This window comes from Phodopus roborovskii, unplaced genomic scaffold (genome assembly GCF_943737965.1).
Source record: "Phodopus roborovskii unplaced genomic scaffold, PHOROB, whole genome shotgun sequence".
Taxonomy (NCBI): domain Eukaryota; kingdom Metazoa; phylum Chordata; class Mammalia; order Rodentia; family Cricetidae; genus Phodopus; species Phodopus roborovskii.
Genome location: NW_026125052.1, coordinates 337,513 through 349,036, shown reverse-complemented (window position 1 = coordinate 349,036; position 11,524 = coordinate 337,513). Strand labels below are relative to the sequence as shown.

The 11,524-nt window shown below is 43.7% G+C and overlaps 1 protein-coding gene across 1 annotated transcript; it reads left to right on the top strand.

The window, feature by feature from the left end:
* On the top strand, positions 1–10,404 carry Heatr9 (HEAT repeat containing 9). The gene is made up of 15 exons (XM_051181022.1): positions 1–131; positions 1,302–1,351; positions 2,615–2,793; positions 3,076–3,202; positions 3,404–3,460; positions 3,648–3,704; positions 4,743–4,800; positions 5,173–5,303; positions 6,855–7,037; positions 7,421–7,510; positions 7,603–7,722; positions 8,871–8,944; positions 9,333–9,384; positions 9,767–9,853; positions 10,039–10,404. The coding sequence occupies exons 1-15, from the start codon at positions 44–46 to the stop codon at positions 10,402–10,404; spliced, it is 1,719 nt and encodes a 572-aa protein (XP_051036979.1). The 5' UTR covers positions 1–43.
* The last annotated feature ends 1,120 nt before the right edge of the window (positions 10,405–11,524 follow it).

Here is an 11,524-nt window from a genome sequence, read left to right as displayed (position 1 = left end):
ATTTTTGGCTGTCCTAGTTCACCTCTGGCCTACACCAAACAAGATGGACCATGAAAAGCAGACCGATTTCTCTCAAATCCCCAAGCCAATGTCCAACTATCCATGGCTGGAATATCGAAACAGGAACAAAAGTGAGGATGGGGTGGGAAGGACTGGAGCCAGGGGCGGGGCCTGATAAAGCAAAGCTAGCTATCCAGACATGGCTCTGGGTTTTGCAAATCCACAGGAAAGGCCAGGGCAGGCTTTGAACAGTTGATGGTTCCCCACCACCTCAGTCTATTTCCTCAGCAGGACTTAATGGATTATCTCAACTTCAGACACCTGTGTCTCTCCCACATCTGTGCCCTGCTCTCTGCATCAGCTCTCATACCTCCCAGCTCTTTGCATAAGGTCTTCCCTAAGTCTACTGCCTTTTCTGATGAGCTCTTTTTAATTTTTTGAGACAGGGTTTCTCTGTATCGCCCTGCCTGTCATGGAACCTATTCTGTAGATGAGTCTGGTCTTGAACTCAGAAATCTGCCTGCCTCTGCCTCCTGAGTGCTGGCACAGCCACCATCACCAACTTATATGCAAAAGTTGGTCTGTATCATCTCCTCTAGGAAAAAAAATACCTGATTCCCCAGCCCCCAGGGTGCCTCTCAGCCCTACTGCCTGTGTATATTTTCACATTAGTTTCCCTTTGTAAATCACTACAGACTAGAATTTCTGCCTCAAATGCTAGGCCAGTGATTCTCACAATATCCCAGAATGATCAGATCAAAGCCCAGAGAATCAGTTACTAGGGGGATGAGTCCCAGAAACCTGTGTTTTAACATTCTTTCCAGGTGAGTTTAATGCACATTCCCATTTGAGAAAACAAATGAAACCAATAGTTGTCACCTTTAACTAACTATTGGATCTCCAGGAGAGCTTCCCAAACGCCTAAGCTCTATTATCACAAACCTGACTCAAATTATTCTGATACAGGACCAGGCATGCTCAACTACATTACAATAATTCTGATATGCAACTAAGATTGAGAACACTTTGCTAGTTCTGTGTTCCTTAAATGTCAATTACATGGAAGGCACTGGGGATCTGGTTGAAATGAAGTTCCTGATGGCATTTCTGAGAGGCTTGTGAGCACAGTAACTGGAAGACCACATGGCCCTGATGGAAAAGGGCCACTTTAGTTCCTAGGGAAATCCCTAGTGTTAGTATTTAGTAATGCAGAACAAATGAATGCCTCACCAAGCATTTAAACCTACTTTTTAAACTACTGTCTCATCTGTACCACATATTTATCCTTGCTCTCCTTGCAGAATTCAGAAGAGCCATGGCTCCAGTTCACCTACCCTTGTCCTGTTACAAGGTAAGTAACTTTTTGTTACCTTAAGAACTGTGTCAAAGTAGGAAGGCCACCAAACTCACTCCCAATTCAAGCTATCTCACAAAACTACTGACATTCATCTGTGGGTCTGCCATTATTGCTGTGTGATCTTGGACAAGTTATTTTCCTTCTCTGAGTAAGCCTTTAGAGTCTCCTTGTTATAGGTCAACAGTACCTGCCCCTTGTGTAGAGACAAAGTCCATAAGGCCTGGGCTGTACAGCGTGCTTGCTAAAAGGAATCATTTTGTTAATGCAGCAATCCTTACCTGGGGTTGCCAGATAAAATACAAGACTGCCCAATTAAACTTAAATATCCCATAAACAATGCATGGGGTTTTTAAAATATATAAATGTCCTAAATACTTTATTCATTGCCTGAAATCCAAATTTAAGTTGACAATCTTTTGAAGTTTCTTATTTTTGCTTTTCTAAATATAGAAACCCTATTTCTACAAGTCAACGGTCCATGATCTGAAGTCATGATAATCACTGGAAAACCCTTAAGATCCTATCAGTCACTAAGTTGGGACTTCCTGGCTGAAATCCATGCCCAGAGAGATTTATTGTTAACATGGAAAAGTTTGAGAGATGGCTGAATATTGGCCAGATCCTCCGAAAACCACTGGCCTACTCGAACCCCTGCTACAGTCATAACTATACCACAAAGTTAAAGGCTTGGGATCTAATTGCACAAGGCCTAAATGTAGTCTCAGCAACACATACAACAGAATAGTCACACAGTTAAGAGAGTACTTGAAGGAAGTCTATGAAATTCATGGAGGCAGAGAACTATGCAGCATATGGTAGGTGCTGGTGTATGAATAAGCAGTAGTCTCTTTTCCCTAGCTTTCTATCTCCCCCAGCCCTGACCTCCTTTCTCTCTGCCCATGTGACCTTTCAAAGGCTTTGAGATTCTCAAGTAAACAAACTGTGAACTCAGATCAATTTACAAATCCCTTCGAGATCTAGAGTGCTTTTAAGCTTCACAACTATCTTGGGAGAGGAACAGAACAAAGAATTAGACTCCATTTTACAGAGGAGAAGACTGACGCCTTGGTAAAGCAAACATTTCCAAGTCATATAATGGGGGAGATGGTAGCTGTGGCTCCAGCCTGGATGAGAGGCCCAAAGTGGTATCACTCATGTTTCCTTTTCCTCCCTTCAATATCCCCTCTCTGGACCTAGCACCCCAGTAACAGCCTAGGGGAGCCCTCTGACTGCTCTGCCACTTTCTCACCCTACTAGTTGCCAAAGGAAGCATTTCCCCCAAGTCCAGAGCGCTGGAGGGTTCATCCAAGCAGGCCAAACTCAACTCCTGGCTTCCATAAGAAGCCTGATCTCTTCATACATTGGCGCACCCTCTATGATCAACGCAAGGAACGGGAGTCACAGAAGGTGTTTTTGAAAAGGAGAAAGCTCCCAAGGTGTGCTTTGCCCATCTTTGTACTCTTCACACCATACAACTCCTCCAGGAAAATCAGAATCAGAGGAAGAATCAGAATGGGTTGGGCCAAAAGTGGGACAAGTCAGGTGCTAGAGAGGACCCTGGGTTCTAGAAGGGCAGCTCCATCAAGTAGGTATTGCTGAGTCTTCTTTGATATCAGTCTTTCTCTGGTCTCTTCTCTGAGGCTCTGTGGCACAGCTGGGTTTGTGGACTGAGGAGAGGAAGAAGGGGACCATGGCTATCTGTGCAACTTCTCACACAGGTACTTCAAAGACAGTGCCCAAATACAAAACCTCCATGTCTCTATCAGCAAGTTGACTGTAAAACCTAAGTTGGGAACTGGGTCATTAGATCCCACCAAGGACCCGCTGAAGTGGCAAAGATTAAAGGTCAGGACCATGGTGGGATGAGGACTGTGGACACTCCTTTCCTTTGGATACCTTTACCTTGGGTTCAGACTACCTACCCTTCAGCCCTGAGTCCTCTGCATTATGGAGGGAAGGGAAGGTGGGGATAGGGTTGACTGTACTCCTTCCAATTTTGAGTGCTGTTTTTTTCTTCCATTGAACTGGCCAACCTTGGATGAGCAGGAACTCATAAACAGCCTGAAATCTTCAAGAGAGGACGAGCAGTGCTATGCAGCCTATGTGAGAAGCAGCAAAGGGATTATGGGAGGGCAGCTTCTGGGGGTGGTAGCTGAGATGGAAAGGGAAAACCAGCTAAAGGTGGGTGTGGGGAACACCCCAGGTATAAATTTCAGCTGTGCCCAGAAGACAGTAACTCTTGAGCTAGTGTCCAAGGTCTTTTTCCTTTCCTCTATCCATCTTCCTGCAGGCTTTAGGTCATCTGGGCATCAATAACAAGTTTGTCATAGAAGCACTGTGGCAGGTGGTGAGTCTGGGGGCTCCATGGGGTTCAGAGAAAGAGGAAAGGGGGTCTGAGGTATATAGAGGGTGGAAGCATGGGCACATAAGGCTTCCCAGAGCACCAGAAAAATTCAGGTCCACTATTGTGCAGTGAAGTACCTTTGGCCTCTTTAGACTGCAGCTTGAGGGGAGTGGGAATCTTAAGATCCTCTTTGTTTATGAAAACACTTTGGACTAAAAAGCCAGAAAAGAAATGGCATTGCAGCCAGGCTTGGTAGCTCATGCCTGTAATCCTAGCACTCAGGAGGTGGAGGCAGGAAGACTGCAAGTTCCTTGAGAGCTTGAGCTACATGAGTTCAAGACCAGCCTGGGCTGCATAGCAAGACCCTGTCTTGAAGGACTAAGGAGGGACCTCAGTAGTAAAGCCTTGGCTAGCATATACTAGGCCTTTGAGTTCTATCACCACACATGGAAACATACATCACCCTGGGACTTAAACATACACTAATCTCTTACTTAAAACATTACTCCAGGCTTACATATGTTAAGCTAAACATCCCTCTTATCATTATTGATGGTAGTAACATGTGTGCCTGTGTGCATGCATGCAGGCATGCGTGTTTATTGTTATTTGTTTGCAGATAGATTTTTTTTTTACTATGTTGCCCAGATTTTGAACCCATGGGCAATCCTCTTGTCTCCTGCCCCCAAATGTTGGAACTACAGGCATGAGTCACCACACCCAGCCTAAGCCCTAATCACTCTTTATAGTCACACCTACAATCTTACAGAACTCTCAGAAAAGTTAATAGTGTCTCACAAATAGAAGCTCTGAGAACCCAAGTGCTTGCCTAAGCCAAATGACTATGAGATGTGCACAGGAGCTAACTCCCTGGCTTGATAAGGCTCCCATTATACCATCCTGCCAGTGTACTCTGTGTGAACATAAACAAGCCACTCTCTAGTTCTCTGATTTCTATTTTGTAGAAGTTACACTGAAGCAATCCTTAAAGCTTTGACTATCACTTTATGGTATGCTTTCACTATTTCCTTCTAAAATCAGGCTCAAAGTGGTTCAGCAAAAGTGAAGGATGAGGCCTACAGAGCCCTGGCCATCCTAGGTATGTCCTTACCCTTTGTAGGGAGTGGGGAGGTATTAAAGTGCAGCCACTTGCTTCTACGGGAATGGGTAGAAGTGGGTATGACCCCACTCCAACCTAGCATACTGCAGGGTCTGGGGACTACCCTAGGTACTGTTGGGCAGAGAGAAGGCAGGATGAAAAGGGACAACAGACTTGAGAGAGAGACAAGGAAGCCTCTACAGGTTGTATTCATGCCTAGCCAGCAATCTGATACAGTGGGAGGATAGGCAACCAACCCCTTGGAAATCAGTACTTGGACCTCATGTCTTAATAGTAAAGTGTTAAATAGGTCCTTACAGAGAGGAGCAGTTCTTGAGGCCCTGCCGTAACCTGAGCATCCTCCCTATCCAGGTTGCTTGAATAAGGCTGTGATCCGGGCTCTCATCAAACAGTTGAAGAAACAAAATGAGAGTCAAAGGATAGAGACCCTGGTGGGGCTACGAGCAGCTCTGAACTCCTGGGCTGCTGTGCCTAGTAGCAAGGTGATTGGGAAGAGAATCTGTAATTGGGAAAAGAAGGTCAAGGTAATTGGTGATGTGGGCTGGGACTTGAGTCTGGAAGAAGGTAGCCCACCCATAGTAAAAGACACTGTCGTTTGGAGATCCCTCTAAAGTTGGACAGAAGTACAGGCTGATACACTACCGTTAGACAAACTCTGTAAAGCCAAAAAGAGTAAATGAGATTCTGTAAGAAACCAGTATGCCTGTGCCCTTTAAGTGGGAGCCATTGTTATCATCACCTCTAAAGCAGCCCATTGAAGCAACATCTCTGTCAAGAAGGAAAAGAGACTAAGGGAGTCTACTGATAAAGCTCTCACTTATTTCCCCCTTTAGAGCCCTCACTCTCTAATTCCAGCAGTGCTTCATGGAAAACAAAAAATCCATTACTCATCCATTTATTCAAGCAAATACATATTAAACTGTTACCATGTGCCAGGCACTGTTGTTCCCTTGAGATTATCAAAAACACCAAAAAGACAAAGCACCCTGCCTTTGTTTTGGGACTCACAAAATAGTTTAATTATGAAAGTATATAGTATGTTAGAAAACACAAATGTGGTGAAAGGAAGGAATTGGCATCAAGATTGCAAAGTAGGGATGAAGATGAGCTGTAATTTAGACACAGCAGACAGAGAAGGTCCAATATGAACAGTGAGTGCATTTGAACAAGACATGAAGATGCTTTAGAGACACCGGAGATGGTGTTCCCAGCAGAAAGACTAGTCAGCACAAAGGCAGGAATATGACTGGCATGGTCAAGGATAAGCAAGAAAAGCCAGTGTTGTTGAAGTGTAATCAGAATAGAAAAAGCAACAGGAAATGAAGGGCTAGTCAAAGAAGTTAACAGATTAGATCATATGGGGCTTTGTGGGCTTTTTAAGTACCTGGGCTCTTACTCTATATAAGGAACTTTTAGAGGTATTAACCAAAATGTAATTTCCATTTAAAAAAAAAATCACTCTAACAGGCATATCTCTGTGAGTTCAAGACAAACCTGGTCTACAGAGTAAGTTCCAGGACAGCCAGAGCAACACAGAGAAACCCTGTCTCAAAGAGAGAAAGAGGGGATAGGGGGAGAAAGAAAGAAAGCAAGAAAGAGTTCACTATAAATGATGAATTAGGAGAGTAGGTAATAGTAAAAAATAAAGGAAAGAGTGCAAAAATCATGTGACGATCTGAAGCAATATTCTAGAAGACAAAGCCCGAGCCAGGTATAGCAGCATGCACCTGAAAGCCCAACTCTTGTGAGACTAAGGCAACAAGATCCTACGTTTAGGGTCACATATAAAATGAGATCCTATCTCGCCAGGTGGCACACGCCTTTAATCCCAACACTCTGGAGGCAGAGGTAGGCAGATCTCTGTGAGTTCAAGGCCAGCCTGGTCTATAAGATCTAGTTCCAGGCCAGCCTCCAAAGCCTATCTCAAAAAAGGAAAAAAAAAAAAAAAAAAAAAAAAAAAAAATTAAAAGGTGACTGCCAGCTGAAGATACAGCGCCTCCTGCTGCTCATTTCATATACTGTTTCCCTTTAAGAGACCTGAAGTTGGAAATGAGGAAGAGCTGGTGCCTGTGCTGCAGAAGCTGATAGACAAGTCACTGAATGAAGTGTCTTTAGAGGCAGCCCTGTGCTTGGGTTTCCTGAGGCCTACCAACAGCATGGTCCAAGAGTTCTTGCTGCTATGTCTGTGCCAAGGGCCCATGCCTCAGAGGATGAAGGTATGAGAGGCAGGAAGCCAGGATCCCCGGGAAGTGCTTGGCAAACAGTGGCCAGTATTGACTTGGGTGGAGTATGGTCCTACCATCACATCCCAAAGAACACAAGCTTCAGCTGGGTGCACAGCACAGTTCTCTGTGTGCTTATGAATATGTAAATATAGGACTGTGTGCTATATGGACAAATGTGTGCACACATACATATACTTGGTATATGAGTGTTCATTTATTTATGTGTGCACACATCCACTCGTATTCTCATTCAAAGGGCCAAGAGACAGAAAGAAGCACCCTCTCCCAGTTCTAGGCCCAGCCCTAAAATCTGCTTGGCTATCAACACACCTTTGAGTATACCATAATACCATGCCCCATCCTATCCTTCACAGGCACTTAGGATGCTGGTCAAGATGATGAATGTTCACTCAGCTGCAGTTACCAGGGCCATTCTGGAACAGCTACACTCTGACATCCTTGATGTAAGCTCTAGATTACCTTCCTTAGTACTAGAAGAGGAGAGTTAGAGTGCAAAAATACATCATCTTTCACACCTTCCTGTCCCTTCCCTTAGGATCGTTTTGAAGCTACCCAGATGCTCAAGACCATTGGTCTGGAAAAGATCCAGGCACAGGGTCTGGAGGAACTCACATTTGACCTGCTCAAAAGGAAGATGCACAATGAGCCCTTCCTAGTAAGACCATATAGCTCTCAGTCCCAAATCTGTCTCCTCTTTATTCTTTTGAGGGGTGATTCCACACTCTAGTTATCACACTGGTTTTAACTTATTTCTCTCATACAGCCCATGTTTTTAATCTACCTCGTCTGATTAAGCAGTTCTTCAGCACAAAAATGTCATTCAAACTGCTTCCTACTGTTCATTTCTTCCCTTTCTCCCTATGAAAATGCTATTGCTCCTTCCAGACTGTTCTAAGCCCAGTGTGGTAGTACACCCATAATTCTAGCACTTGGATGATCAGGAATTCAAAACCAGCCTCAGATACTTAACAAGTTTGAGAACTCTATAGGCAACATGATTTGGGATAAGCAAGGATAGTCCAAATAGCATCTTCTAAGGTGAGCTTTCCCAAATCACCACCAGACTCAATCTTGCCTTTCTCACATCCACTGCATTAAACTTTATAGAACTGCATTTCCACATTGTTCTAAAATGTAGATTGTCTCACCTGTTCATTAGACTTCTCAGTGGTTTCCAGTGCCCTCAGGATGGATTACTTTGTATCCCATCTCAAGCCCTACTTAGCTCTTTATAGTTTTTTTTTTTTTTTTTTTTTTTTTCCCCCTTCTGGTGCAACCAAACCCAGGCCCCTGCATATGGGAGGCAAGTACTTTGCCAATGAACTATGTCTCCCAGCCTTGATTCTTTGATGACTCATTATAGCTGGCCTCAAACTCACAATCCCCATCCCTCTGCCTCCCAAGGGCTGTGCACAGGCGTGCACTACCCCGCTCAGAGCCTCTCCAGCTTTACTACTCTGAGCCACATATCATTTGTGCTTAGGGTAGCTATATCCTGATTTGCCCTCATATACCAGGATAATTACTGAGTGCATTCTGACTACTTCAGTAAATTGTCTCCCTACTCCATCCTTCCTCTCATCCTTCAACAAGCTGAGGGAAATATCCCACAACCCAAGACTGAATATGGAAGTCTTATGTGCATCTTTCAGAGTACTAGAATTGCCTATTTGCTTGTCCTTTACTTATTCAGTTGCTCAAGGCAGATACTCTTTTGTAACAAAAACTGAGTGTTTAATAAATGTATGAAGTACTGCAATGGTACATCCCTGCATTCCCTCTTTCTGTTATCCCACTCTGCAGGCAATGAGGCAGGCTGTGTCTGAAACAGCAGAAGTTCTCAAGATGAAGCCTTTAATAATGAAGCTGATGGAGGCGTGAGTTGGACTAGATAGGGCCAGAGGCTGAAAACCTTATCTGTACTTCTGAGGCAGGTCATTCTGACTCTAGACTTTTATCTGAAAAGGGGGGAAAAAAGGCTAATAATACCACTCAGGGTTGTTATAAAACTGCACTATAACCTCAAGGGAATTTTTGGAAGGCCAAGAGTTGTGGTGACAACCAAACAAACCCTGATCATTTTAGTGTTTCATGGTGAACTATAGTATCTGTCCCTCCCAACTTCTCTGATTTAAGAAACAAGAGAAGGAAACGGAATTAGTAGCACTCACCATCATGCTCAGCTCACTCTGGGCCTGAAATGTAGCCAAACTCCCTCTCATTCTCCCTTCCCTGTAACTTAACAATATATTCCCTTCTACACAGCCAACTGATGAGCCCAGATGCCAGTGACCGCCAGGAAGCAATCATCTCTTTGGTAAGCAGGGCTACTTTTTCTACTCAATTCTTGAGGTGTAATGATGATGGTGGGGGAGTAAATGACTTAGCAGTTACTAAGAATAGAAAGGACTATGGTTTTGAGAAAGTTATTTATTTCAGAATAATGAAGGTTCAAGCCTTGGAATGAGTAGGGTGAATGACAGATGGATATGAAGGATGCTATTAGGTATTATAGAAAAGGTCTTGACTTAATAATAATGGGAACTAGATCCCCATAGGGAAGGGAAACCAAATCTCTATGTAGGTCATAGGGTCATCTCAAAGGGAGTAGAATGGGAAAGAGGATGGGACATCTTACCTTCCTGGGACATCTTACCTTCCTGGGGCTGGCTACTTAGGCAGACTTATTTTCTTCCCAGGGTGCCCTGGGGATCCGTAACCAACAGGTGTTCCACTTGCTGCTAGACATGCTAGATGCAGAAGAGACCCAGACTGTGAAGAAGAGTGTAAGACATATCCCTTCCATTCACCTTACTATTTGTTCAGCCAACAATGGGGAATTGGGGCAAAAGTCCTCAGATGCTGTACTGTCCCTTGGCTTCATTCCTTGGAACCATAGTAACCATGTCTAGAATTCCTCTCCTTTTCCAGCCCCAGCCCAAAGTGAGCCAGGGTCTTTGTTTCCATGCAGATACAAGAAACATTACTTGTTTGGGCCTCAAGCAACCCCTGGATCCAAAGAAAGCTGAAGAACAAAGTTTTCTTTGTGTATGATGTACCTAAAGCTGTGAAGGTAGAGCCTACAAGATTTCGGAAGGAGCCTGAGGATCTAGATGACTTATGTATCAAAGACTTCCGACGAGCTAAGCTGAGTCCCTTGTTCATCACAAAATCCTGCAACAAGCTAGGCAAAAAGCAAGAGGCACCAGCTTTCTCATTCTATTTCTCCAAACCAAGAAAGCAAAGGCCACAGGTCACAGGACCTTGGGAGCCAAAACTCAGGGAACAACTCCGGAACTTGGTGAGGCCTCAAAATAGATTTGTGTTTTGGTCCTAATTCCTACTCTTTCCTTCAGGATGGCTTCCTGAAAACTTTTGTTTGTTCTTTCATGAATAAATACTTGTCGTTTTACCTAGTTTCTGAAGCACCACTGCTGTTCACTCCTGAGGTTGCCCTGGAAGAGGCTCCATCCCATGGTTTCTATGCACTCACATGTCCTTTCATCAGAGCAAAGAGAGAAGGACAGAGCCAAAAGTTCTTTCTCTGTGGCTAGCTTTCCTCTTTTTCTAGCTTCATTCTGTTCTGTGACAAATACCATTACCAGAAACAACTCTGGGAGGAAAGGGTTTATTTGGCTTATACTTCAGTTCACAATCCATCACTGAGGGATGTCTGAACAAGGATTTAAAGGCAGGAGCTTGAAGGCATGAACTGTGTGGGAACACGAGCTGTAGGCTTATGCTTAGCTAGCTTTCCTATACACCCATGGGATACCATCCACAGTAAAATGGGCCCTCCTGTATCAATTTGGAATCCATACAATCCCTCCACAGCCATGCCCACAGTCCAATCAGATCTTATGGTAATGCCTTAATTGAAGTTTTCTCTTCCCAAGAGACTAAGATTGTGTCAAGTTGACAATAAAAAAGTAGGACACTCCCCTAAATCAAGTCCCTTGTTAGTGCCCAGTATCTGCCAACAAAACTGAAGAGCTGAGCCTCTGCCAGAAGAAAATGCAGAAGTTCCTTTGCTTCTCAGATTTTCTTACTAACTGCCCCAACCTCATTAATCTCTCTAAAATGGTGAGCATTTTAACTTTTACAGTTCTTTTATTCATTCACTGGTGAGTTACCTGTATGTGTATGTATATGAATCCATGTACCATACACCATTTGGGTTCCAGGCACCCAATTCAAGTTGTCAGGCTTGACAAAAAGTGTCCTTATGTGCTGAGCCTATTTTTTTTTTTTTTTTAAATCTCGGGGAAAAAAAAAGGTTTTTTTGAGCCAGCATCTAGCTATGTATCCCAGACTAATTCTGATAGTCAGCTTTAGTCAGAGCCAATCAAATTTTGTGCTGCCTCCACATCTCACAATCACTCATTTTAAAAGACCCTATTAACTTTGTAAAATTGCCTTAGTTTTTTTCTCTTATTTCTACTGACATTTGGATTTCT

Coding starts and splice junctions, on each gene's coding strand:
- Heatr9 (XM_051181022.1), top strand. CDS start 44: ATGGACCATGAAAAGCAGACCGATTTCTCTCAAATCCCCAAGCCAATG. Junction 1,352..2,614: donor TACCCTTGTCCTGTTACAAG/GTAAGTAACTTT, acceptor TCACCCTACTAG/TTGCCAAAGGAAGCATTTCC. Junction 4,801..5,172: donor CAGAGCCCTGGCCATCCTAG/GTATGTCCTTAC, acceptor CTCCCTATCCAG/GTTGCTTGAATAAGGCTGTG.